Source organism: Borostomias antarcticus (genome assembly GCF_949987555.1).
Source record: "Borostomias antarcticus genome assembly, chromosome: 4".
In the NCBI taxonomy this organism is placed as follows: domain Eukaryota; kingdom Metazoa; phylum Chordata; class Actinopteri; order Stomiiformes; family Stomiidae; genus Borostomias; species Borostomias antarcticus.
Genome location: NC_140237.1, coordinates 15511363 through 15538862, shown reverse-complemented (window position 1 = coordinate 15538862; position 27500 = coordinate 15511363). Strand labels below are relative to the sequence as shown.

Genomic DNA, 27500 nt, shown 5'->3' with positions numbered 1-27500 from the left:
AGTCGGGTCTTTATTAATGTGATTGGCCAAGGCTGCCGGTGTCCGACCTGTGATTGGCTGAGGCTGCCGGCTTTTGACCTATGATTGGCTGAGGCTGCCGGCGTTTGACCTGTGATTGGCTGAAGCAGCAGGTGATGGAGTGTGGCGGTGGTTATCAGGCTCATCAGGACACCTCTGATCTGCTGGCTGCGTTCTGAGCTGCAGTATTGATCTGCTGGTCACAGTGGGAGGGAGATACGACGGGGGAGGTCTGGGAGGGAGGGCGGGAGAGGAGAGGAGAGGAGGGAAGGAGGAGGGAGGGGAGAGAGGAGGGGAGAGGAGGTAATGAGGTAGAGGATGGAGGGGGAGGGAGGGGAGAGGAGGTAATGAGGTAGGGGAGAGAGGAGGGAGGGGAGAGGAGGTAATGAGGTAGAGGAGAGAGGAGGGAGGGAGGGAGAGGAGGGAGGGGAGAGAGGAAGGGAGAGGAGGTAATGAGGTAGGGGAGAGGGGAGGGAGAGGAGGGAGGGGGCGGTACGGGGGAGGGGTTGTAGCAGAGGGGAGGGAGGGGGGAGGTCTGGGATGGGGGGGTCTGAGAGGGAGGGAGGCAGAGGAGGGGAGGGAAGGAGGAGGGAGAGGAGAGAGGAGGGGAGAGGAGGTAATGAGGTAGGGGAGAGAGGAGGGAGGGGAGAGGAGCGAGGGAGAGTAGGGAGGGGGGGGTACGGGGGAGGGGTCGTAGTGGAGGGGAGGGAGGGTTTTCAGGCCAGGTCTGAAACAAAGCCTGTTTTTCATTTCTCATCAAAGCGATGGTATTATTATTATTTTTTGCAATGTTTACTTTAGTTTCCAAGCAATAACAACGCAGGACGACCAGTGAAAGGGTCTGGCGTCTCGAAGACGAGGGCAGGAGTTCGATTTCTTTCTGGTTTACTTGACTTATTCCTGATATTCAGAGACAGTTTTCCAGTATTCAGTATATGGAGGAGATGTTGGTCTGGAGGAGGCGTGCAGCGCACAGAACACCCCAGGGTTTGTTTGAGGTGGACAGTTCCAGCGGGATGCTTTTGCTGATGTTGTTCTTTTGATTTGGAACATGATTGGATTACTAACCTGGCCCTCGCTGGAGGGAGGATGGAGAAAGTTGGAGCGAGCGCGGCCAGGACAAGGTCAGGAAGTGGGCGGGGGGTGGCAGGTGGTCGGGGGGGGTCTCTGTGTGCTCTCTGGAACCCGGACAGGAGGCCTGTTTACCAGGGAGCTGAGGGCTTCTCTTCTCCTGCCAAGCTGGAGCAAGGATCATGGCTCTCGGGCGGATGCTGCTCTCCTCCTGAGTCCAGTACTTCTGGTCAGGACTGTCTAGACTACGGGGCGTCTTCACATACACACTGACCCTCTCCGCCCACCGCTACATTCACATACACACTGACCCTCTCCGCCCACCGCTACATTCACATATACACTGACCCTCTCCGCCCACCGCTACATTCACATACACACTGACCCTCTCCGCCCACCGCTACATTCACATACACACTGACCCTCTCCGCCCACCGCTACATTCACATACACACTGACCCTCTCCACCCACGCGTTAGGATCTTAAAGGGACTTATTAGTCATTGGCAAGAGCATTGGGTGTGACTGTGTACATAGAGGCAAGAGATTCCCATCAGTAAAGGTATGCGGTCTGGCCATCCAGCTGAACCATATGTGACGGTGTTGAACTGTGCTCTGGCATTTGAGAGAGAGAGAGAGAGAGAGAGAGAGAGAGAGAGAAAGGGGGAGGAGGACGAAGAAGAAGACGAAGGACACTAAGGGGTTATATAGAGGCTGTAGTCTGGGTAGTCTCAGTACCAGAACCCAAACAGTCCCTCCTCCCTCCAGCCGGTCCTGTGCTGGTCCAGTCGACACGGAGGTGACGCCTGCTGGTTCTGGAGGGAGCTCAGGAAGTGAGTGATATGGGGAAGAGGAGGGGCCTCAATCTCTTGGCATTAAACATCTCCCTGAAGATGCAGGACTAAAACCACCCAACTTTTCTTTCGCCACAGCACAACGCCGATGTCGCTATCGATCCCCAGATAAGCGCCTCTGAAAGTCATTTCATCGCCACGGTCCGGGGGGGTCATAAAAACAGCAATTTCTTTGACGAATCACTTCAAATTGTCCTTTATAAATATTTATCAGTGGACTAATTTTGTGCCAGAGGAGATAAAGGAAGTGCTGATGTGGCCTGGGCCCCGGCCTGGGGGCCCCTCGCCCCGCCCGGGTCCCTGGTTTTGGAACAATGACAACACGGAGCTAGCGCTCCTGATAAGTGTTTATCACTCTGCAACCCCGAGCTACGTTACCACCGAACTCGCTATTACTGTCAGCCCATAAAGAACGGTGGTGTCGGGAGAGGTGCTAGCGCATTTGTGTAATTAGATGCTGAGATAGCCATTCTGTAGTAGGGCTATTATGTGCATTGTGCAGATGTTGCTAGAAGTACATGGCCCTATTCCATGTTTTTGTCCTCCGTCAAAGTATTTCGGTCTACTCGATGAGACAGATTCCTGAAACCGAAACCGACCATGGTGTTGCATGATTCCCCCAGACCAGCGGTCGGAGTACTACTTGAAATACCATCGTAGACTTTTCTGTGCTTGATTGCCCTCGTCTGGTACAATGGAACCAATGGGCTGCTCCTAAATATGCAAACTCCGCCCCCCCCCCCCGACACTCCAGGCGCCACCCACCCGGTACTCCAAGCTGACTCAAGCAAAATTAAGCTAAAGTGATTGAAAGTAATTAAAAACGTCATCTCAGCAACAGCATCAACATTCCATCTTTATAAAACAAAGCTTCAGACCCCCCCCCCATCCTCCATTCAACCCCCCCGACTCTTTCCCAACTCGGGCCCCTCTCCTTTCTCTTCACTGTAATTAGCTGTTGGCTGGCCTCCCCCTTGGAGTGGCGCCATCTGGTGACCTGGGGGGGTGAGACAGAGCGACAGACTTTGCCTGGACATGCACTGCGTCAGACTCACCGGCGAACCACGGCGCTGCGCCTCTGTCCGCTGTGTCTCTCTCAGGGCCCTCCGAGCCCCTTGGTCTGGCCGGGGCTGACAGCGCCAGGGCCCGGTTGTTCCGTCGGCCCACCCTCCGGGGCACGCTGGGACCGGCCTGTTCAGCACCACTCTGCATCCCATTGGCCGTCGCCTCCGTTAGAACCGGGCGGCTCAGGACCGGACCGGCTGGTTGTCCGAAAAGCTGCATTGGACAAGATGGAAAAACTGGACGGGGACCAGGAGATGGACCAGAATTGTTCACCCCCCCCCCCACAGGGCAGTGCTGGGTGCCCCGTGTCTGAGACACACCTGGGTGGACGTGGTGATCATGATCAAGTCAGGTTATAACAGGTTATAACAGGTTATAACAGCACTTCAGTGAAGTCAAAGCAGCCGGTCAGTGGCTAGCGGAGAGCTGTCCACAGGAAGAGGAGGAGTCCATATTCTAGAAGGTGCTCTTAGCCAGTCATTGAACGATTGTGAGTTTCAGAAACGCCCCAGTGCAGGTCTGCGTAGATCGCCCCCTACCGCACGGCAGTGGGAGTGCAGGCCGGCCTGTCTCGCTCGCTGGGGACCAGACTGCCCAACGCAGCACAGATTCTTTTCTTTCTTCCTTTCTTTCTTTTCCCCCCCCACAATATTTTGATTGAGAAAAAGAAGCATTGACATTGCAACTGGGACAAATACATCCATTCATTCTCAAATTGTTTTCCCCTTACTTTTACCCCCCTACCCCCACCCCTCCCTCCCAACCCCACCATCCCCGGGCGTGGGAGCCAAAAAGCAGACAAAAACAAATTAGATGAATGACAGAAAGGACACCATCAGAATAAGTGTTGGGTTACCTCAAGCCCCCAGGATTCGAAATCTAAAGTGAAGGCCTATTGAACCGCGCCATCTTGGCTAGATTTGTAGTCATTTTGCTATTTCCGGTGACTTTTGTACTTGCGCAGTTGAGCTTTTCTGTCCGACGCGCGTCCACGCACGTTCCCGGCTCTCCCCGCTTTGATTTAGCAATGAAAACCGGCTTCCATATTAACCTGTTTTTTTTTTATATATCCATTGGAGAAATTATTTTTTCATCCAGGCATCTTAGTTTTAACAGGTTAATTATAACTGAAGATGTTTTGTTTGCTAGTAGATGGTATTCATTCCGTTCACGATAACGTTATTGCAGCCAGGCTAAATTCCTCCAGGGAGCCAGTGACCGGCGAGTTGAAGAGCTTCACTCCCCGCCAGCAGGAGCTTTGGCCGCTGCTACCGCATCTCGGATAACCCGCTGAGTTCGTGGCTGCTATTTCACATTCGCCCTTGATCAATCCCAATAACGATCCATGGTAATAATGAATCAATCGTTCAGATCGGCAGTACTGCATGCATGTTACAACATCATTGTTAGCTTTATTAACATAACCATAGACTACATTTATCTCTCTAACGTTAGGCTATCCATCTTACACCAGTCAGCCATTCGATAGCTAGAAGCGGTCAACGCCAACGTTGACCGTGGACGCGCGTAGGACAGAAAAGCTCAACTGCGCAAGTACAAAAGTCACCGGAAGGCCAGAAAAGCACAACTGCGCAAGTACAAAAGTCACCGGAAATGGTCAAATGACTACAAATTTGCCAAGATGGCGCGGTTCAATAGGGCTTCATTGTTGATAGCGGTCAGTGAATGGAGTGGCTGTATCCAGTTCTATTAATAAATCCATGGGTTACCTGAGCTCTCGAACAGTAGGACCAGTAATAATAAAATAAAAAAAATAAAAAAACATATATTCACACATCACAATCTGACACCTCGACTGAACTAGGCGGTTCCATACAGTAGATGGCTGTATATGCGTGGCGGACAGGCAGCGAGGTATGAGATGTTGACCCCAAGGTAATGCGCTCGGCGCGCTCATCTTCTTAATGGCCCCCGAGTCCTGGCCGATAACCGTGGCCTGACTGATCCACTCTGGCAGGACTGCAGCGCTGATTACATTCCTCTGGAGTCCCGGCGTCGCTCCGCCCCACTCTGCTCTCACACGACCGGCCGTGTTCTACATAACAGGAAGTGATTCTGATGAACGACACCACCGGGCCAGCACCACCGACGTGCGTCGGCTTGTAATTGTAGTCGTGACGATAGAACCACGATGGAGCATGTTATTCCAGTGTACAGGAATTGACTTCCTGTTTCATGCTCTGCTCTAGTGCCCTCCACCTGGCGGAATTAGCCAGATGTGTGTTCTGTACACTAGCCTCCCGTCCTACCATTGTAGTCACAACACACATTACTCCTAGCTGGGCTCTCTGTCTCGCTAACACCTCATTCCTTGGTAAAAAAGAGTGTTGTTTATTTAGCCCCTAGCCAGCCAATATTAATTTGGGATTTGTTACAGCTAATTGGATTGCCGATAGACGTCATTACCCCCTGTTTTAAATGGCCGCCATTGTAGGTTCTCTGGTGATTAGTAGAACTGCACACGTACAGACAAGTCATCAGTCACAGTCGAGGTACTCGACTCCCACTCAGCTCTGAGGCACACACACACACGCATGCGCACACATACACACACACACACGCACACATACACGCACACATACACGCACACACACACGCACCCACACACGCGCACACGCGCACACACATACACACCTGTGCGCACACACACACACACACACACACACACACACACTGGGGCGAATTCACTAATGGATTGCGCAGCTTTTCCTGACGCAAAGCCTGTGCAAATAAGTCAAAAATAATCTTTGCTATTCACAAAGCCCTCGCAAAGGGTGAAATACGGTGTTAACTGCGTTGCCTTCCTCATAGCGTTTCTCTGCGCCGGTGTTATTAGCGGATATTTAAATTAGGGAATATGGGCGGAGAATGTTCCCCTTTCTATGCAAATGAACATTATTGCAAAATCCGCCCAATTCACAAAGATCAGCGCCAATTGCTTCACGCAGTTAAAGTGAAATTAATTGCGTTTTCAGAGACGTGGTGGTATTTAAGCGCAAGGGGTGTGTCATGTACGGTGGCCGACGCGTGCAAATCACAACGGCAAACCGGTGGGGCAATGTTATACACTCCCCCAAAAGTATGCCAGATCATCGAAGCGTGCTGCATCTTGCATAACATAAAATGACAATTTTTCCTTTGTTCGTCTTTTCAAATCATTCCACCTCCGTTTGCAGTCTTCCGCGTTTACACACACAAATGGCACTGACTGATTGGGAAATTAAACCCCAAATATGATTTTTTGCTGCAGTGCAGTCGTGATATTTTTTGCGGAAAGCTGTGAGACATGTTTTTGAACCTCGTCCGTGAGGCCTACAAGTTCGCTGTCTGAAAATCGTATCTTTCTTTTTATGTCTGCCATCGTCCAATGATATAGGCTACGAGTTGTATGCGCTGTATGCGCAGTATTTATAGTCATTTCCTATATCAGCAGCAAATTGCACTCAGCCGCAAACACCGAATGGGCGTGTTTGCGCTGGGATATTATTAGCGCAATGTCTTTAGTGAATAGGTTTTTAAAACGGAGCACATTGCTGAAGCAACTGACGCGCAATGTAATGGTGCAATTAACGGCCGCAATTCCGCTTTAGTGAATTCGCCCCACTGAATCCTGATTGCAACACTCCTGCTCTCTTCACAGTGGGGGTTAGGGGTTTTGTATTTGTTTTCCTTCCTCAGACTGGATCAGTATCAGTGTGCATCTGAGCTTAATGATCAACTCTGTTGACAGAGCTCCATTGTGTGTTTCCAATAGGACTGTCTCTAAAGGCAAAGCTTTCTCGATCCCAACATGTACGTATGTGAGATTCAGTCGTAGGAAGAGTGACAGTCAAAATCGCCGTCTAATCTAGTGACTAACCAAAGGTTGACCTGTTTTTGATTGACTCCAGGTTGTCCATCAGGCTCAATATTCACCCTGTGTGTGCGTCAATACCACCCGCTAATTTTAGCGTCTCTTAGTTTCACTTCCTTGTCTGACGAGGTCAAAGTTCACCCCTCTCTCCTCATGCTGTCCGCTGGCCGTCAGTCAGCGTGGGCTACCACAGAGTTTTACTTCCTGGTCTGACGAGACCCCAGTTCACCCCTCTCTCTGCCCCCTCAGTGTGGGCGACCACGGGGCCGGCGTGCCGTCAGAGTGAGTGACGGTTCGACAGCGCGTCCTGAAGCGCCCTTGGTCTCGTCCTGGGGTTCGAGCTGACAGGTTCCTCCGCTCCCGGTCACGGTAGCTGACCCGCTGTCGGCCCACGTGGACGGACAAGCTCTGTTGGGATGTCGTCCAATCAGGCTCAACCAGGGCCCCCGTCATCCAATCAGGCTCAACCAGCCCCCCCCTCCACCACTGTACGAAGTGTCCTCCCGTGTCCCCAAACCGATTAAGCTGACAATAACACCGGCCGGGGCAGGAATGCTATGACTCATCCTCGCGCAGGGGTGATGTTCCAGCCTGACCGGTGGGGAGGGAGGGTGGGGGGGGTCTTTTCCAGGACGGGCGTCCGTGGAGAACGCCGGACAGCCGGGGTCTTATCTGAGGCGCTGGCAGGTCAAGTGTTTTTCCGTGGTCAGAGGGAGGACAGCCGGGCGCTCCCACACCAGAGCACTTCCCCTCTCCGCTCTGACTCAGCGGTTACTGGACGTCCTCTTTCCAGGGCTGAGCCTCCCGATCCCAAAACTATGTCACCGTTTGAGAGAGAGAGAGAGAGAGAGAGAGAGAGGGAGGGAGAGAGAGAGGGAGAGAGGGAGAGAGAGGGAGGTAGAGAGAGGGAGAGAGAGAGGGAGAGAGGGTGGGGGTGGAGGGGGGGAGTGACCAAGAAAGAGAGGCGGAGGGAGAAGAGGAAGGGAGGGGAAGACAGAGCAAGGGAGAGGCCAAGGAGAGAGAGAGAGAGAGAGAGAGAGAGAAGGGGAGGGGTGAGAGAGAGAGAGAGAGAGAAGGGGAGGGGACAGAAAGTGAGAGGGGAGGTATAGAAGGGGAGGGGATCGAGAGTGAGTAGGGAGGGGTAGAAGGGGAGGGGTGAGAGAGAGAGAGAGAGAGAGAGAGAAGGGGAGGGGACAGAGAGTGAGAGGGGAGGTATAGAAGGGGAGGGGTGAGAGAGAGAGAGGGAGAGAGAGAGTATTTGGAGAGGAGGGAGGGAGGATCTGATAAGCTCTGAGGTGTTGGCCGTGTGGAGATCTCTACTCTGCTGTCAGCTCGGCGCCGCGGGGAGCTACTGAGACGCGCGCTGCACGGAAAACTCCGGAGGGAGGTAGAGCCCGGCCCCCACCCCCACCCCCCCCGCCCCCCTGCGGTCGTTCTTCTCTGGCCTCGGACCCCGGGGAGGTTATGAGCGCCGCCCGCCACGCAAGGAGGATCGCCGCCGCCGCCCGGGACCGCCCTCTCAGAGTAGGAGGAGCCAGATAATCCCCCTGTGGCTCTGCGCTCTCCAGGTGAGACCCCCCACCCCAGCGTCGTTAGGGAGGGGCGCAACTTTCCAGGGCTGATGGGAGTCGGAGGAACAGAGGCATCTGACCGGGGTTACTGGACAAATAGGGTATTGTGTTCTTTGCCTTTGATGTGCGCTGGAGCAACGCAAAGTGTTTGTGTGTGTTTGTGTGCATGTGTGTGTGCGTGTGTGTGTGTGTGCGCATGTGTGTGTGTGTGTGTGCATGTATTTGTGTGCATGTGTGTGTGTACGTGTGCGTGTGTGTGCGTGTGTGTTTGTGTGTGTGCATGTGTGTGTGCGTGTGTGTGTGAGTGTTTGTGTGTGCGTGTGTGTTTGTGTGTGTGTGTGTTTGTGTGTGTGTGAGTTTGTGCTTGTGCATGTGTGTGTTTGCGTGTGTGCATGTGTGTGTGTGCGTGTGTGTTTGCGTGTGTGTGCCAGCCTGTGCTCAGGCCTCCGTAGCAACAGGGACTGCTCTGACCGGCTGGTTTCTGCTGGATAGCCTGGTCCTGGATAGCCTGGTCCTGGATAGCCTGGTCCTGGATAGCCTGGTCCTGGATAGCCTGGTCCTGGATAGCCTGGTCCTGGATAGCCTGGTCCTGGACAGCCTGGTCCTGGATAGCCTGGTCCTGGATAGCCTGGTCCTGGATAGCCTGGTCCTGGACAGCCTGGTCCTGGATAGCCTGGTCCTGGATAGCCTGGTCCTGGATAGCCTGGTCCTGGATAGCCTGGTCCTGGACCTTGGACCCAGACTGGTGTGTTTGTTCAGCAGCACTGCGGGAGAGAGAGAGAGAGAGAGAGAGAGAGAGAGAGAAAAGAGGGAGAGACTGAAAGAAAGGTGTGTGTGCGTGTGTATGTGGGTGTGTGTGTTTGTTTGTGTGTGTGTGTGTGTGTGCGTACGTGCGTGTGTGTGTGTGTGTTTGCGTGCGTGCATGCGTGTGTGTGTGTTTGCGTGCGTGTCTGTGTGTGTCTGAGTGTAAGTGCGTCTGGTAGAGGAATTCCTCAGCTGAGAAAATACCCAGATGAAAATGTGGTTGAAAGCTGGGCTGGTCTTCCACTCACTGGTCTCTCTCTGCTCTCTCTCTCTGCTCTCTCTCTCTCTCTCTCTCTCTCTCTCTCTCTCTCTCTCTCTCTCTCTCTCTCTCTCTCTCTCTCTCTCTGCTCTCTCCCTCTCTCTCTCTGAGACTGGGGCTCTGCTGCCTTTCAGCATTATTGGTTCACAAGAAAACGTATCCAAACCAATGAACAACAATTCCTCTGTCAAAACACAACAGAACGTTTCCTCTTGTCAAGCTTTGAGAGACTCTGAAGGAGTTCACATTAAAAACCAGGATCCTTCTAGAGAGAAAAAACACTGCCGTCATTCAGGAAAGTGTCTAAACACAGATCTTCCGCCTTCCTCTCGGCAAGGGTTTCGTCTGGGGGGGGGGCTGACACGGAGGTGAGAGCTTAGTGTAAACACACACACACACACACACACACACACACACACACACACACACACAAGGCAGGGCTGGAGTCTGACCTGGCAGTCAGGATTACTGTTCCTTATCATCCGGCGTCATGGAAACGAGGAGACACACCCCGCCCTCTGCTTGACCTGCAGGTCAGTGTTTAGGTTCAGACTGATGGGGAAGTGTTTAGGTTGACCTGCAGGTCAGTGTTTAGGTTCAGACTGTATAGTGTTAGGGAGTACCGGCCGCCGACCGAGCAGACCGGCCGATTCCTCGAAAGCACGAAGGTTTTGCTCCTCGTCTCACGCTATGAGACGCTTTCATTCTCGCTTTCCCACAATGCAGCAGCGGTTGTGTGGGGTTGTTAGGAGGGCGGGGAGAGACTACAGAGGGAGCTGCTGGACAATGATGGACCTTCAGAGAACACACAGAGAACATGTACAGAACATGTACAGAACATGCACAGAACATGCGGAGAACATGCACAGAACGTGTAGAGAACATGCACATAACATGCACAGAACGTGTAGAGAACATGCACAGAACATGCGGAGAACATGCAGAGAACATACAGAGAACATGCAGAGAACATACAGAGAACACACAGAGAACACGCAGAGAACACGCAGAGAACATGCACAGAACATACAGATAACATGCAGAGAACATACAGAGAACATGCAGAGAACATACAGAGAACACGCAGAGAACATGCACAGAACATACAGAGAACATGCACAGAACATACAGAGAACATGCACAGAACATACAGAAAACATGCAGAGAACATACAGAGAACATGCACAGAACATACAGAAAACATGCAGAGAACATGCAATCACAACCATGATCATTTCCTGATGAGCATGTCACACACACTGCTACCCGACAGTGCCTGTTTTTTTGTTTGTTTGTGTGTGTGTGCGTGCGTGCGTGCGTGCGTGCGTGCGTGCGTGAGTGAGTGTGTGTATTTGAGAGTGGAACCACCAGTGTGACCCAGGTAGAAGTCATGTTTTCGTGACCCATGACCTTTCCCTGTCACTTAGAGAGCTGTTAGTCATGAACTCACAGAGCTGTGGCAGAGTCTCACTGACTGAATGATCACTGGCTTCCTCTGGATCTCAGAGTTCATGTCCTTCCTTTGGACATAATTGGAAATAATATCCACATCATATTCCGAGCACATACCATTGATCATTTATTGAAGCTGATAAGATGGAGTGTCAGTCTTATTTATCTACTCTATTTTTGATAGTTATTCTTATAATGTTGTATTTATTCCATCCTTAGTGCTCTGTGAAATGTTCCTATAGCTACTGTAATACAATTAAGCATTTTCAGGAGCTTGCTTGATCGTCTCGTTAAGGTCGAGGTTGAGGTCAGAAGATATTTTTTACATTTCTCCTATATTGGCTCAAATGAGTGAATTGTTTTTGTGCTTCCCTCTGGAAAATCAGGGGTACAGTAGGATCAATAAAGCACTGTATCTACACACCCACACCCGTTCCCGCTGTAAAGTATGTTCTGTGGCCTTTGTGTATGAAATGCCTATATAAATAAAGTTTGATTTGATTTGATTATCAGTGGCACTACTAGATATAGCCTATTATTTCACTCATCTGACACACTAAATCAAGACAACGAGTTTGCTCATCTGGAGTTAATCTGCCCATCGAACGTCAGGCTTGTGGATGTGGGTTAGGGTTAGGGTTAGGGTTAGGTAACCTTGGCCTCAACAAACAAACAGCGCCTCTGTGTTGAGCACCTCTGACGGGGGTTTGTTCAGGAGGAATGCGGTGGATTCCAGGGGAACTAGTTCAGAAGTAATGTGGCTGAAACAGAAGCAGCGCCGGGCGCTAATGAGGAGAAGAGATGCTGCGGTACAAGGCCCCGTGCCTCTCCACCAATCACATCACACGCTGGGACCGGTGCCTCTCCACCAATCACATCACACGCTGGGACCGGGCACACTGCCCAGGACAGCACCGGGGTGGGGTGTGTGTGTGTGTCTGTGTGTGTGTGTGTGTGTGTGTGTATGTCTCTCTACTACTGTACTCTAGCTCTCTCTCTCTCTCTCTCTACTACTGTACTCTAGCTCTCTCTCTTTCTCTCGCTCTACCTCTTTAGCTCTTATTCTCTCTACTACTGTACTCTAGCTCTCTCTCTCTCGCTCTACCTCTTTCTCTCTCTCTATTACTGTACTCTAGCTCTCTCTCTCTCTCTCTCTCTCGCTCTACCTCTTTCTCTCTCTCTCTCTCTCTCTACTACTGTACTCTAGCTCCCTCTCTCTCTCACTCTACCTCTTTAGCTCTCATTCTCTCTACTACTGTACTCTAGCTCTCTCTCTCTCTCACTCTACCTCTTTAGCTCTCTCTCTCTACTACTGTACTCTAGCTCTCTCTCTCTCGCTCTACCTCTTTCTCTCTCTCTAGCTCTCATTCTCTCTACTTCTGTACTCTAGCTATCTCTCTCTTTCTTTCTCGCTAGCTCTCTCTCTCTAGCTTTCTCTCTCTCTAGCTCTCTTTCCCTCTCTCTCTCTCCTTCTCTCTCTATCTCTCTCTATTTCTCTCTCTCTCTATTTCTCTCTCTCTCTCAATTCAATTCACTTTATTAGCATGACAAATTGTTCATCTGTGTTGCCAAAGTGTTTGGTACATTAAAATCTATGTAGATTGAAAGTAAATCAATAATTGAAATAATAATAAGCAATAGTAATTAACAGTGAAGTAAACTCTCTATCTCTCTCTCCCCTGTGTATGTGTGTCTGATAGTGTGTATGTGTCTCTGTGTGTGTCTGTGTGTGATAGTGTGTCTGATTGTGTGTGCGTGTGTGTGTATGTCTGTGTGTGTGTGTGTGATTGTGTATGAGTGTGTGATAGTGTGTGTGTGTGTCTGTGTGTGTGTGATTGTGTGTGTGTCAGTGTGTATGTGTGTGTGATAGTGTGTATGTGTGTGTGTGTGTGTGTGTGTGTGTGTGTGTGTGTGTGATAGTGTGTGTGTGTGTGTGTGATAGTGTGTGTGTGTGTGTGTGTCTGTGTGTGTGTGATTGTGTGTGTGTCAGTGTGTGTGTGTGTGATCATGTGGTCTCGTCTGGTCTCGTGAGCAGTTGAGAGACGTCAGCCCATAAATCTCTTCTTCAGGCTCATTGATCTGTTTCCTCGCCGTTTGCTGCATGATGCTGCAGTAAGACTCCCAGGGTCCTCTGCACCTCCCTGCACCTCCTCCCTCCCTCACTCCCACAGCCAGGGTCCTCTGCACCTCCCTGCACCTCCTCCCTCCCTCACTCCCACAGCCAGGGTCCTCTGCACCTCCTCCCTCCCTCACTCCCCCAGCCAGAGTCCTCTGCACCTCCCTGCACCTCCTCCCTCCCTCACTCCCTCAGCCAGGGTCCTGCACCTCCTCCCTCCCTCAGCCAGGGTCATGCACCTCCCTGCACCTCCTCCCTCCCTCACTCCCATAGCCAGGGTCCTGCACCTCCTCCCTCCCTCAGCCAGGGTCCTGCACCTCCTCCCCCCCCTCACTCCCACAGCCAGGGTCCTGCACCTCCTCCCTCCCTCACTCCCACAGCCAGGGTCCTGCACCTCCTCCCTCCCTCACTCCCAAAGCCAGGGTCCTGCACCTCCTCCCTCCCTCACTCCCACAGCCAGGGTCCTGCACCTCCCTGCACCTCCTCCCTCCCTCAGCCAGGAGCTCTAGATTTGCAGCTCCCTGCAGCTCTTGTCAGACAGCAGGAGTGGGGAGGCTCGAGGAGGAAACCGGCCTCAGCCCCAGCCTCAGCTCTAGCCTCAGCCCCATCCCTAGCCCCTGCCCCAGCCTCTGCCCCAGGCCTATACCCAGCCCTCGCCCAGCCTCTGCCCCAGCCTCATCCCCAGCCTCAGCTCTAGCCTCAGGCCTATCCCCAGCCCCCGTCCCAGCCTCTGCCCCAGCCTCTGGCCTACCACAATCCCTAGCCCCCGCCTCTGCCCCAGCCTCAGTCCCAGTCCCAGCCTCAGCCCTGACCCCAGAGTACTGTTCCTGTCTGCAGCGTGGCCATACCCTGGGAGAGACCCCAGAGAGAGTGGAGGATGGAGGAGAGAGAACCTCTGTCTCTGACTCCCCCCTACTCGGTTTCGCCAACAGATGTTCTCACACAGATGGAACGGAGTCACCATATTTCTCATGGAAGAGATACTGCCTATAGATAATGAAATGGGATAAATATTTTGATCTGGGAATGTGCTTTGGGATCATATTTTTTCTCCTATCACTCTGGTATTTTTCTGGTCCCAGAGCTGGGCTGTTTTGGGGGAGGGAGCAGAGAGAGGAGAGTGTTTCACAGCTAATCTCTGTCTATTGCCGTGCCGCTTGCCAATTTGCATCAAGACTGGTGTTGACATAGAGGATTACAGCAGGGTGAACAATCTTTCACACTGTTTTGGTCCTCTCTCTCCCCCCCCCCCCTCTCTCTCTCTCTCACTCCCTCTCTCTCTGTCTCCCTCTCTCTCTCTCTCCCTCTCTCTCCGTCTGTCTCTCCCCCCCGCTCTCTCTATCTCTCTCTCCCTCTCCCTCTCTCTCTCACTGTCTCCCTCCCCCCCTCCTCTCTCTCTCTCTCTCCCCCCCCCCCCCCCTCTCTCTCTCTCTCTCTGTATCCATCCCCTCCCTGTAGCCGTACTGCAGCAGATAGAACTCTCTCAGCGCCCGATGCAGTCGTGTCTGTTTGTTTTAGTGTTATTCCAGCGCAGGGAAGCGTGAACTATTGCATTAGAGAAGTAACGGCTCATCTCTTAATTCAACTGAGGCGTCATCATTCCCCCCTGCTGAAAAACACACGAGCCTCCTTCACTCTGACATGCTGGTTGTCCCGTCAACAGACCGGCGAACTTTGCTGCATCAATTCTGTTAGTCAGCGCTTTCTTCGTTCGGTGTAGTAACAGCATTGTCTGTTGAATGTGGCAGCGCGCTGTGAGAACAGGCTTCGTGCGGCGGGCGGGGGGGCGCTCGCTAGCCGGGCCGGCCCCCCTGTGGTGCGGGGGTCGAGGGGGCTGGATGGTACAGGAGAGACTAGATAGAAGAGGTGGAAGAGAGCTCTGGTCAGAGCCGGCGGTCCACGCTGTGGCTGCAGACCGGTGGAGGGTCAGAGTGCGGTCACCACCTGGACCTGGCTGGGCCGGAGAGGACGGCATACGGCGCCGGTCCCCTGCTGTCCCCCCCCATCACCGTGAGAGCGGAAAGCGGCATTCACACACAGATGACCGCATGTAGAAGCAGTTAAAAGGCCCCTAGTTAAAGACATGGATGACCGCACGTCCCGTAATTGAAATCAATAAAGCCTGGTGAGCTGGCGGAGCAGAGTGCTGAGCTCCACACTCTGGGGGAATATGAGGGTCCACTCCCCTACTGTATCCAGAACCAGCCCACACACCCGGCACTCTGCCGGGAAAGGGACTGGAGGCGGAGGAAGTTGTGTTCCCGCAGAACGCCGCCCGCTGCCAGCCAATGAGACGCAGAGAAGCGTGGGCCATGGAGAGAGAGGCCATCACACAGACGTATGATGATTAATGACTTGATACTAATTTCGTATTCTCCCTGGGTGTTGCTTTCTCTCTTCCCTCTCTCGCTCTCTCTCTCTCTCTCTTCCCTCTCTCTTCCCTCTCTCTCTCTTCCCCCTCTCTCTCTCTCCTCTCTCTCTCCCTCCCTCTCTCTTTACTCTCTCTCTCTCTCTTCCCTCTCTCTCTCTCTCTCTTCCCTCTCTCTCTTCCCTCTCTCTCTCTTCCCTCTTTCTCTCTTCCCTCTCTCTCTCTTCTCCCCCCCCTCTCTCTCTCTCTTCCCCCCCTCTCTCTCTCTTCTCTCTCTCTCTCTCTCTCTCTCTCTCTCTCTCTCTCTCTCTCTCCCCTCTCTGACTCTCGCAGCCACAACCAGAGGACCACTTCGTTCCGCCACCCTGTGACCGGACAGATTTCCCCGGAGAACACCGAATACATGCTCCAGGACAAGTGAGTGTTCCTCGTCACACCGCAGGGCTTCTGTTAACTGCCAGGTCGTTCAAGGTCACGGTGGGAGCGGATTCCAAGCGCTGCGCTCAACTAGGGACTTGAAGACATTCGTCCAAGTTTCTTCGGTAAAAGTGGGTGGAAACTATTTGAGAGATTGAAAAAAACCTGCATTGCAGAACCAATCCATCGTCTTTAGGGTGGGGCTTCCGAATGGGGTGGTGAATGTTTTGTTTTATGATTCTTCACTCCGGTAAGGCGGGTCTTTCACCCTATTGAGTCAGGGGTAGGCAGGGGTTCTGATTGGTAGAGTCGGGGGTAGGCAGGGGTTCTGATTGGTAGAGTCGGTTTTGCGGCGCTGTTCTAGCGAAGATTTTCGATGGAGATGTCTCCAGACTTTCAGAGGAGATCTCCAACATCTGGCATCACGAAACTGTGGTGTGAGGAGATGGAAATGGCTTGTTACATTCTGTTTCTCTCTCTCTCTCTCTCTTTCTCTCTCCCCTTCTCTCTCTCTCTCAACTGAGGTAGCAGACAGACAGGAGCTGAGGAAATATCTTCTATGGACACTAATCAGTTTGATAGCAGCACTAAAATATGACCATTTATAGCTTTAATGGACCTGGATTTATTCATGCTCGTCCTCTATTCATAACGGCTTGTGCTTCTACTGTACAATGGCCTCCTACTAAGTACTGGGGAGTTTTAAAAGTATTTTTCAGTTACTATCTTAATTGATTATATGGTAATAAGCCAACTATCACTCACATATGCGTTTTGAGTGGGTTGGTGAGGTGAGCCAGCAGGCATAAATCTGTCTCCTCCTCAAGACAGTCATATTAATAATGGTTATTATTATTGCAGCCTTTGTATTAGGGGGACTGAGCTGAAACTCAGCAGGAGGCATGCTCTGAGGGGTAAAACAAGCACACCCAGTGGCTTAGTAGCATGGGGACATTGGCAGAGACGGGGTTCGATATATACTGTACATGTAGGCGGGACATTAATAGGACCGCTGGAGAGGACAGATTAAAATCACTGGTGGTTTATGATATGCAGCCATGGTGAAGATTCCTTGACTCCTCACGGTGAGTGACCTTGTGGTGTTGTTATTCACGCATGGCCGTGCGTTCTACCCTCAGCCTAACAGCTGGCCCGGTCTGCGTCAACTCTGTCATTTCCCACGCTACAGGCGTTAAGTCAGTTGACTTACCGCGGTCGTGCGTGTTCGTGACAGCTTTCCTATCATGTTTAAGCTGGCGCTATACGACTTAGAGAGGCAGAACTCAGGTTCCGAGTTAATACTATGGAGGTGGTCATGGTCGGGGAGACCATTCAGCTGACTCGGGGTTTGAAAGCTGATTTGCAGAGGTGACTCAAAGCTGATTGGGATTCTCCTCCCTCCAGCCCTAGTGAACCGGGGATTTGTACGCGTGGAGGGGGCGGGGGGGGTAGAATGCTTTAATGCTCTTTACAGTCACAGAATCCCTCCATTATACTCAGTCATACCTAGGGTTGCAAATTTCAAGGAGTTTCATTCATTGATAACTGTTAACCTTAACAAGCGATAGTCGGTTAATCGATAAGAACGTCCCACGCTGGACTGCGCTTTGCTCGCTTCATTTTTGTGTCTTCTTCCGCTGTAATTTCCCGCCATCCCAATTAGCCTTCACTACATGGCGTGGCGCCCTCATGTGCAGTCAGACCTTAAATCATGATTACATTTCACGCAACTCCCGTTGATACTGTAATGTTTGTTTAAAAAAAAAAAAATTCTGTTCCATTAACAAGCAGTTAATCGAGTAACCAAATCTTACTTGAGTAAATTCTTATCTGCATTAATCGATAGTGTGATGGTTCGGTTTGGGACCCAGGCGCAACAGGAAAGGAGGAGGCAAGGAACGGTAAAGCCCGGAGGGGCGATTTAATAAGATAACACAAAGGGGGAGCCACAAAAAGGATGCCACAAAAATATAATAGGATAGAAATAATAGGAGCCACCAAACTGCCACTAAATAATAATAAATGTCCTTGGCTCAAGGGAGCCGGAGGGATCGGGAGGTGGAGCAGGGTGAGGGCTCTGCTAGCTGGTACACTCAGCAGAGGGGGTCCGGGATACTGGAGAGACGAGGAGGAGAGGCAGGGTGAGTGATAGTAATCACAAGCAGGAAACGAGAAAAAAGCACTACAAAATACAGGTAAGTAATATCGTAGGCTAGGCTATACTTTACCACATATGTTATGGTAAGATCTGGCGATGAGTGGAGTGTAGACCAGGTTCTTGTAGGGGTTGAAGGTGATTGCAGAACGAGGGACAGGTGTGGTGATGATGAATTGGAAACCGGTGAGTAGGGCCGCGCCCGCGTCATCGTCGGAGACGAGCGCGCCGTTCTTGTCGTTGCGCACGGGCCGATGTGCTGGGCATGTCGGGATCCGACTCTTCGTCACCGGAGTGGGAGGAGACTGCCGAGTCCGCGGAGCTGGCCGGAGACGGGGAACGCCCGGTAGTGGGGGGAAATTTCGGAGAGTCAGAGCGTTGCATGCCTGGGCCGATGCGACGTGCGGTAGAGCGCGTAGGACGCCCCGAGCGCGCAGCGGGCCCAGAGGGGAGAGAGGGAGGCGGTTGTGGAGGCGAGGGCATGCGAGCCGTAACAGATAGTCGATTAACTGTTAACACCCCCAGTCATACCAGCGTGCTCTGTAGACGTTCCTTCCTTAGAACAGCACTGAGCACAGTGAGAGGAACCATGCTTTAGATAAGGTTATCAAGAACTCTCCTATTGTCATGTTCGCTGACGATGCGCTTCACACTATACTAGAGACAGCTGAAGGACCCTGCCGGAGACCTAATAGATTCTCTTCATAAGAATGGTGGACCTGTGAAGCGCTCTGCTAGCGGCTTCCTCCTAGCTGTGCTGTGTGTGGTCGGACTCGTGCGCTGGGTATGGTGTCCTCACCCCGGGGCTTGTCACTTAGGAGCGATGGTATCACTAGGAGCGATGGTATCACTTAGGAGCGATGGTATCACTCCCTCTGGAACTCATCTAAATGGTTGGGATGCTTGCTGTCTCTGGGGCCGGAGAGTCTAAAGTGGCAGGACTTGTCAAGGGCCTTCAGTACATATGACTGCTGTTTTAGTTTGCTATTTTTATATTGATCCAGATCCTCGAACCCCCCCCCCTCCCCTCCCCTTATCTGTCTGTCCCTCTCCTCTCTCATCTGGCCTGGGAGGGGTATCTGGTGCATTCTGGGTAAAGCACGTGTGGTATGCTTGCAGAGCCCCCCTCTCTGCATAGCACAGGACCACAGCGAGATCACTGTTGGCGCTGGTTACCATGGCAGCGCGGGTGTGGATGTCACCCCTCTGAGACCCAGATCTAAATGAGAAAGTAGGTTTCCCCCTCACCCTACTCTCCCTCTCTCTCTCCCTTTCTCTCTCTGTCCCTCACCCTACTCTCCCTCTCTTTCTGTCCCTCTCCATCTCTCTCTCTCCCTCACTCTCTCTCCCTCTCTCTCTCTCTCCCTTTCTCTCCCTCCCTCTCCCTCTCTCTCTCTCTCTGTCCCGCTCTCTACCTCTCTCTCTCTCTCTCTCTCTTTCTCTCTCCTTCTCTTTTTCCCTCCATCTCTCTCTCTCTCTCTGTCCCTCTCTCTCTCTCTCTCTCTCTCTCTCTCCTCGGTGCTGGGTGAGTGGTTAAAGTTAATCTGAGGTGATGGATGCAGAGGGAGGTTTGAGGGCTGTTCATACTTGACTCGAGGATGACCGTTAAGCGTTTTAATCCTCCTGGACAAGTGAGTGAGCCTGGGGTGGGACAATGACACCGTGACATTGATCACAGGGGTCAGTATTGATCAGGGGGCCAAAGCCTCCAGGTGATCATTGACCCGAGAGAGAGAGAGGGGGGGGGGCAGATAGATACCAAGAAAGACACACACACACACACACCTAAACACACCAGGAAGTAGGGAGTCCCATTCACACTAGGATAATTTATCATCTTTCCCCCCTAAAGGAGAGTTATAGCCTGGTCGAGGACAAAAGCTCTGAGAACGAATGGCTGTTATTGACTGAGATGAGTAGTGTGCCGGTCGGGGCGGGGGGGGGGGGGGGGGGGGGGGGGGGGGGGTCCAGGGCTCTAGGGCTGAGGGGGTCCAGGGCTCTGGGGCTGGAGGGGGTCCAGGGTTCTGGGGCTGGAGGGGGGCTGCTGCTGCAGTGCGTCCTGGAAGTAAGTCATGACCATCTCTCCCAGGTAATAACCCTGTTGGCCTGAGGCCTGGACCTCTGCCTCCCTCCCTCTCTCAGCCTCTCTCCCTCCCTCCCTCTCTCAGCCTCTCTCCCTCCCTCCCTCCCTCCCTCCCTCCCTCTCGCCCTCCCTCCCTCCCTCCCTCCCTCTCTACCTCCCTCTCTCTCTCCCTCTCTCCCTCCCACCCTCCCTCTCTCCCTCCCTCCCATCCCATCTCTCTCTCTGATGTGATATATGGCTCCCCTCCTGCGTGTCCCTCAGCACATCTCCCAGGGAGACGGTTGTAAAGACAGCGGCGATAAACGGAATGAAAATAGCTCATAAACCTCCGTGGGTTCCGCCGGCGCGGGGGAAACGTCCCGTGTAAACGTGGTCCGGGAGCCCGGCCGTGCGCGGAGGAGGAGGAGGAGGAGGAGGAGGAGGGGTGTTCCTGGTTTCACGCTGCTCCCATTCTCTCCTCCTCTCTGGAGTTCTGGTCCATTTCCCATCTGGGCTCCGGGGGAGGAGGAGCAACGTGTTCTGGACAGGAAAGAAAACAGGAGCCTGAGCTGCTCTCGTCCCCGGGAAGAACAATGCCGGGTTCAGTCACAGAGGGTTCAGTCACAGAGGGTTCAGTCATCCAGGGTTCAGTCATCCAGGGTTCAGTCATCCAGGGTTCAGTCACAGAGGGTTCAGTCATTGAGGGTTCAGTCATCCAGGGTTCAGTCACAGAGGGGTCAGTCACAGAGGGTTCAGTCACAGAGGGTTCAGTCATTGAGGGTTCAGTCACAGAGGGTTCAGTCACAGAGGGTTCAGTCACAGAGGGAGGTCAGACACACAGTGTCCTCCTGTCAGCACGCTCTCACACCGAGGGGAACACTGCAGTCTGCTGGCCACACTGTGCCACTCAGATATAGATAAACTAGATTAGATTAGATAGATAGATAGATAGATAGATAGATAGATAGATAGATAGATAGATAGATAGATAGATAGATAGATAGATAGATAGATAGATAGACAGACAGACAGACAGACAGACAGGCAGGCAGACAGACAGACAGACAGACAGACAGACAGACAGACAGACAGACAGGCAGGCAGACAGACAGACAGGAATTTTAATAATCCTCGTAGGTGGAAATTTGGCGTTTCAGCAAATTACAGCAAAGGTTGGAAGTGCAGAATACAGTGTGTAGGTACTTTATTGATCCCTGGGGGTTGCACTGTAACAGCAGCAGTATGTATAGGACAACACAGGCATACCAGGTGTCATGGCTATGGCAGTGCGAGTGATATCAAATGTGTGTGTGTGTGTGCGTGTGTGTGTCTGCGTGTGTGTGTGCGTGTGTGTGTATGTGTGGTGGTGCTTTGATGAGAAAGTTTGATGCAGCAGTTTCATGGCTGTCTAGGGCCTTTGAGACCCTGAATGAAGCATACTACACATGCATAAGCACACACACACACACACACACACACACACACCGCAGGGACATGTGGAGAGAGTTTCAGTAGTGGAGCAGCACTGATAGAGCAGTTTGTTCCCCCAGGCTGTCCACAGCATGTGGTCACGGTCCCCACTGTAGCGAGCACCCTCTGTATGACTGTGTGGGGAGCTGTGGTGGTTACTGTAGCAGCTAACCTCAGAGGAACCAGTGCTGTGTGTGTGTTGTGTCGTGTGTGTGTTCAGTGTCGTGTGTGTGTTTTCAGTGTCGTGTGTGTGTTCAGTGTTGTGTGTGTGTTCAGTGTTGTGTGTGTGTTCAGTGTTGTGTGTGTGTTCAGTGTCGTGTGTGTATTCAGTGTTGTGTGTGTGTGTGTTCAGTGTTGTGTGTGTGTGTTCAGTGTCGTGTGTGTTCAGTGTTGTGTGTGTGTTCAGTGTTGTGTGTGTTCAGTGTCGTGTGTGTGTGTTCAGTGTCATGTGTGTTCAGTGTCGTGTGCGTGTGTGTGTGTTCAGTGTTGTGTGTGTGTTCAGCGGGAGGGATTCTAACCACATCCCTCACTGCACCATAGCTTCTTCTTGAAGAACTTCATCGGTGAATCATGGTTAACAAGTGCCATTCTGAAAGGTCAGAGTTCACCACGCCCCCCTGCAGGTGTCGGTCTGAGGAGTTTAGAGTTTTAAGAAAGCTCTGCACATTGTTACACACCGTAACCCTAAAGCCGTCTCACTGTGAGTCTTTCATAAGATTTGACATTAAAAATGACTGTTTTGTCCGGTTATGGCCACGAGCTAGAGAGTCACGTTTCACACTGCTCCGCTACGATTCTGAATAAATTCTGATATATTTAGCGGACCTGATCTTGTAAAGTGTGGGCAAGCTTCAATTTTGATGAAAGATGACAGATAAGGTGAATACGAGCGCAAAGACCCGTGGAAAAGCGGCACAAACACAATCCAGAATGACTGACTTTGGTGGAGCGGCTTCGAACTCTAAAGCTAGCAAGGAGGCTAATGCTAACGTTAGCGGGGAAGCTTCAAACCCAACGGAAAGTGAAGGCGAGCTAACCGGGGCTAAAGATGAAATACTGACAGCAATCAACAATCTAAAGTCAGAGTTTTCGACCAGACTCGATGGGATTTTGACTGCTATCGGAGAAACAAGGAAGGATTTAGCTGAGTGTACCGAAAGAATGACGCATGCGGAGGTACGTCTGTCAACAGTGGAAGATGAGCAGGCCGGGTTGCAAGAAACGGTTCAGAACTTGCAGAGGAAAAATAAAGCTTTGGAGGATAAAGTTGTCGACCTGGAGACGAGATCTCGACTGAATAACCTGAGGTTGGTGAACCTACCCGAGGGTGCGGAGGGCGAAGATCCGTGCTCGTTTTTTGAAAGCTGGCTACCGGAGGTGTTGGACCTGGGAGCTATGCGGAGCCCCATAGTGATGGAGAGAGCGCACCGCGTCGGGCCGAGAGGAGGAACCGAAGCATCACCGAGAACTTTGATAATGAAGTTTCTGAACTATAAACACAAAATGCTTGTGACCAAGGCTGCCAGGATGAAGAAGGAGATCCACTACAAGAACCAGCGAGTGAGATTCTACAACGACCTCGCCACAGAAGTGCACAAACAACGTAAGCAGTACGACTCGGTGCGTCAGCAGCTGCGGAGCCTGGGAATCAGACATGGAATAATACCACCGGCCAGACTGGTACTAACACACAGAGAACAAACAGACTGGTACTAACACACAGAGAACAAACAGACTGGTACTAACACACAGAGAACAAACGCGCACTTTCGACAGTCCAAAGGAAGCGCAGAAGTTTGTGGACAAGATCAAGGAAGAACGTGGATGAGTAACAGGTGACAAAACGGTAGCAACTATTGTATTTTAAGCACCAACTGAACTGAGTCATTTTTTCCTCATTTTTTTTTCTCCTATAGCCTACTGCCTAATGTTATGTACAGGTCGTTCAGACGACAACGCTGCCGGTACTAAAAGTCGTTTAAGTTATTAATGGGCTGTTACTACTGCTTCGTGCTGCTCTGTCATTGATAGAATGGAGCGATTTTTTTCTTTTCTGTTTCGGACATTTTATTTTGGAATCCTGGAAGGAAAGGCACGGAGCGATTTTCTTTTCTCTACTTCGGACATTTTATGCTGAAGAGCTAGACGGAAATGCAATGTTCATCCATAATTTCAGTGCCAATGAGGGGGATGCAACATTGAACCATGTTTCAGCAGAGACTAAAGGCAGCGGCTATCAGTATTGTGGATGCTGATAATTTGCTAAGCCTGCACTGATACACCGTTTATGTTTGGTATGCTTATTTCTAAGTAGCTTGGAGCAGGACAGGATGTTTTTGTTTATTCTACAGGAGACTCGCATGTTAGAAGAGGACAATATAAAGATTAGTAGGAGATGGCAGGGGAGTGTTTACGCAGCTTCATTTACATCACAAGCTAGAGGAGTCATAACTCTTATTCACCAATCAGTGCCCTTTCAAGTCACTAATATAATTAAAGATAGATTTGGTAGGTATTTGATCATTCAGGGATTTCTTATCTCAGTAAACCTAAACTTGGTAAATATTTATGGTCCTAATTTAGATGAACCTAATTTTTTCACTAATTTGTTTCTCACACTTGCAGCCCTCCCAGGAGAACATATAATAGCAGGGGACTGGAACTGTACACTGGACCCAACTAGAGATAGATCGACAGGTATTGATAAAACACATAACAGGAGTAGAACTACTATTCACCATTTTATGAAGGAGCTAGACTTATTAGACATTTGGAGACTTTTGAACCCTAAGGATGTAGCTTACTCCTGTCACTCTGGAACTTTTCAGACATACTCACGTATAGATTACTTTTTAATTTCAGCTGGATTGGTTTCAAAAGTAAAGGATTGCGATTATGGCAGTATACTAATATCGGATCATGGACCGTGTTGTCTGGTGTACATAGATAAGAACCTTGTAAAGGATCCTCCTAGATGGTATCTGAATCACAAATGGTTGCAGGATGAACAATTTGTTGATTATGTGGGGAAGGAAATTGACAACTATTTTAATATTAACACAACCCAAACGTCGGCAGGTAATAAATGGGATGCTTTCAAGGCCTATTTACGAGGGCACCTAATTAGTTATACTGCATCCAAATCTAGGGACTCACGCCAGAAAAGACAGCAATTAGAATCCAGAATATGAAGCCTCCAAGAACAGGTTTTTAGGAATAGCACGCCAGCAGGAGAAAAGGAATTATTGCTCTTAAGGGCCGAATATAATAAAATATCTGCAGCTAGGGCAGCCTCTGATATACTTAGGCTCAATCAATCATTCTATGATCAAGGAGAAAAGCCCGGAAAACATCTAGCATGGCAGATTAAACAGCTAGAAGCAAGAAGGACCATATCTTCGATTATAGGCAATAACGGCGAAACAATAGTAGACCCCATTGAAATAAACGAGGAATTTAGGAAATATTATGAAAATTTATATGAATCTGAAGTTAAATCTGATCTGCAGACCCAAAACATATTCTTGGACCAACTGAATATCCCAACTATCCCAGATGAATACAAAATGGAGATGGAGGCAGAACTTAAAGGGGAGGAAATAGGCATAGCTATTGACGGCATGAAATCTGGTAAATCGGCAGGTCCAGACGGGCTACCGATAGACTTGTATAAAAAATTTAAAACCAAGTTATTGAAACCATTACTTGAGATGTTCTTGGAAGCGCTTAGTGAAGGTAGTCTACCAAAATCAATGATGGGTGCATTAATCACATTGTTACCAAAGCCAGGACGACCTAGTAATAGGTGTGGTAACATGAGACCTATAAGTCTATTGAATTCTGATCTTAAAATTTTAGCACTACGTTTGCAGGGCCTAATGTAATACATGGAGATCAGAATGGGTTCATACTGGGTCGACAAGGATTTCATAATGTTAGGAGGGTGCTCAATGTTATTCATGGTTTGAAGGATACCTCAGATAAGGCCCTCCTTTCCTTAGATGCCGAAAAAAGGGTTTGATAGGGTGGAGTGGTCTTATCTTTTTAATGTTTTGGAAAGATTTGGATGCGGGGCTACATTCCTAAAATGGATCAAATTGCTATATTTAAATCCTACAGCAGAAATACTAACAAACAAAAATATATCAAAGCCGTTTGCGATCAAAAGAGGATGCCGTCAAGGATGCCCTTTATCACCTTTAATGTTTACTTTAGCAATTGAACCATTTGCAATAGTGGTAAGGGCGCATTTGGATATCACTGGGATAACAATTGGACAAGTAGAACATAGGCTTTCGTTATATGCGGACGATGTTATATTGTTCATCTCGCAACTTAGTAGATCTATTCCGGCTTTGATGGAGTTAATCAAAATATATGGTGACGTGTCAGGGTACGCAGTTATTAATACTAAATCTTCTATCTTGATGCTTGATGAGAGGGAAAGGAAAAATCCACTTAGAGAGGCCTCCGAATTTAAAGTGGTAGATCAGTTTACTTACTTGGGAATACAAATTGTGTCCAATTTAGATATGATTGTTGAATCTAACTATGAACTTTTATTGAAAGGAATAACAGAGTCAATTGATAGATGGATGGCATTGCCTATATCCATGATTGGCAGAATTAACATCCTAAAGATGAACACGCTTCCCAAAATATTATATCTATTTCAGAACGTTCCATTGTCCCCGCCTACTGATTTTTTTCAGAAACTCAAAAAGTTATTTACTGCTTTCATATGGCAAAACAATCGTGCTAGAATTCGTTTGTCCCTCCTACATTTACCTTATAGTAAAGGTGGTTTGAAATGTCCAAATATCATGTGGTACTATTGGGCAGTGCAGCTTAGGACTATTAAGTTTTATTTTGCAACAAGAGATGTTCCACAGTGGAAAGAAATGGAATCAGAGGGTTTGGGTCTGCCTTTACCATTGTATTTATACTCAGATACAAGGTCAAATTTGATGAGTCAAACTACTAACCCAATTGTTAGAAATATGATCAAGGTGTGGTTTGATGTGAAAAGGTTTACCAAGGAGACCAATTTATTATCACAGTACAGCCCCATATGGAGAAACCGTGTTTAAAAATCCTAGGGTCCTGTGCTACGTGCTGTACATGTCATGACAACAACAAACAAGCATGCGTCAAAACACACGGTCCCCAAGGCCTTCGCTGGGGAGAGAGAGACACAGGTGACATCTTAGCAACACCCTGTGTCCGATAACATGGCCACTCTGTGAGCTTCTTGTCTTTGAAATCGAGAGTTTAACATGTTTTTGAATTATTTTTCAAGATGCCCATCCACATTCATTGTATGATCAAAACGGTGGTAGAGCAATTATCAGACTTTCTCAAAAGTGCTAGTTTTGTCAACGTTTTGATCTGAACTATTGTATATGATAATAAGTAACCTTAAAACAGGGCTAAACATGCATTTTCCCTTTACTACTCCTTTAAGTAGAATGTCAAAGGGATGATGCGTTAAGCAATGAGATCTCACTTCCTGTTTACATGGCGTTGCGTTGATATTGAGTGGCGGCCATGTTAAATTCCGCCCACTGACTCTTAACGTGCCTTAATACGGAACGTGATCGTATTAATGAGGCAATCTGTAAACTTTACAGCCTTTCTTAGTCTCTCTCTCATGAGTGAAATCTGACACCTCTGCTCTCTGTGCTGCCGTCCACTCACTCTGCCTGCAGTCAATCAAGGCAGGGAGTGAGGGAGTGAGGGAGTGAGAAAGAGACAAACCCTAGTATTGGACTGTCGGGCTCCACCCCGGGCTCCGCCCATCAGCCAAAAAGGGGTTGACACTGGCGAGTGCAGACTTATGTTTCCCATAGGACGAACAACAAACTACTTCTAGGTTTCCCAGTAGTCACGTTACAACTAAACACTCAACAAAAACTTGCTAGCATAATCCAAATTCTAGTGATTT

General features: G+C 50.1%; 1 protein-coding gene across 1 annotated transcript in view; it reads left to right on the top strand.

Moving 5' to 3' along the window:
• The window catches only part of plekha7b (pleckstrin homology domain containing, family A member 7b), a 117825-nt gene that overhangs the window by 39523 nt on the left and 50802 nt on the right, over positions 1-27500 (top strand). The window contains exon 4 of the mRNA XM_084436898.1: positions 15786-15869. Coding sequence (XP_084293024.1) covers positions 15786-15869 — 84 coding nt within the window. The remainder of the gene's footprint in view (positions 1-15785; positions 15870-27500) is intronic.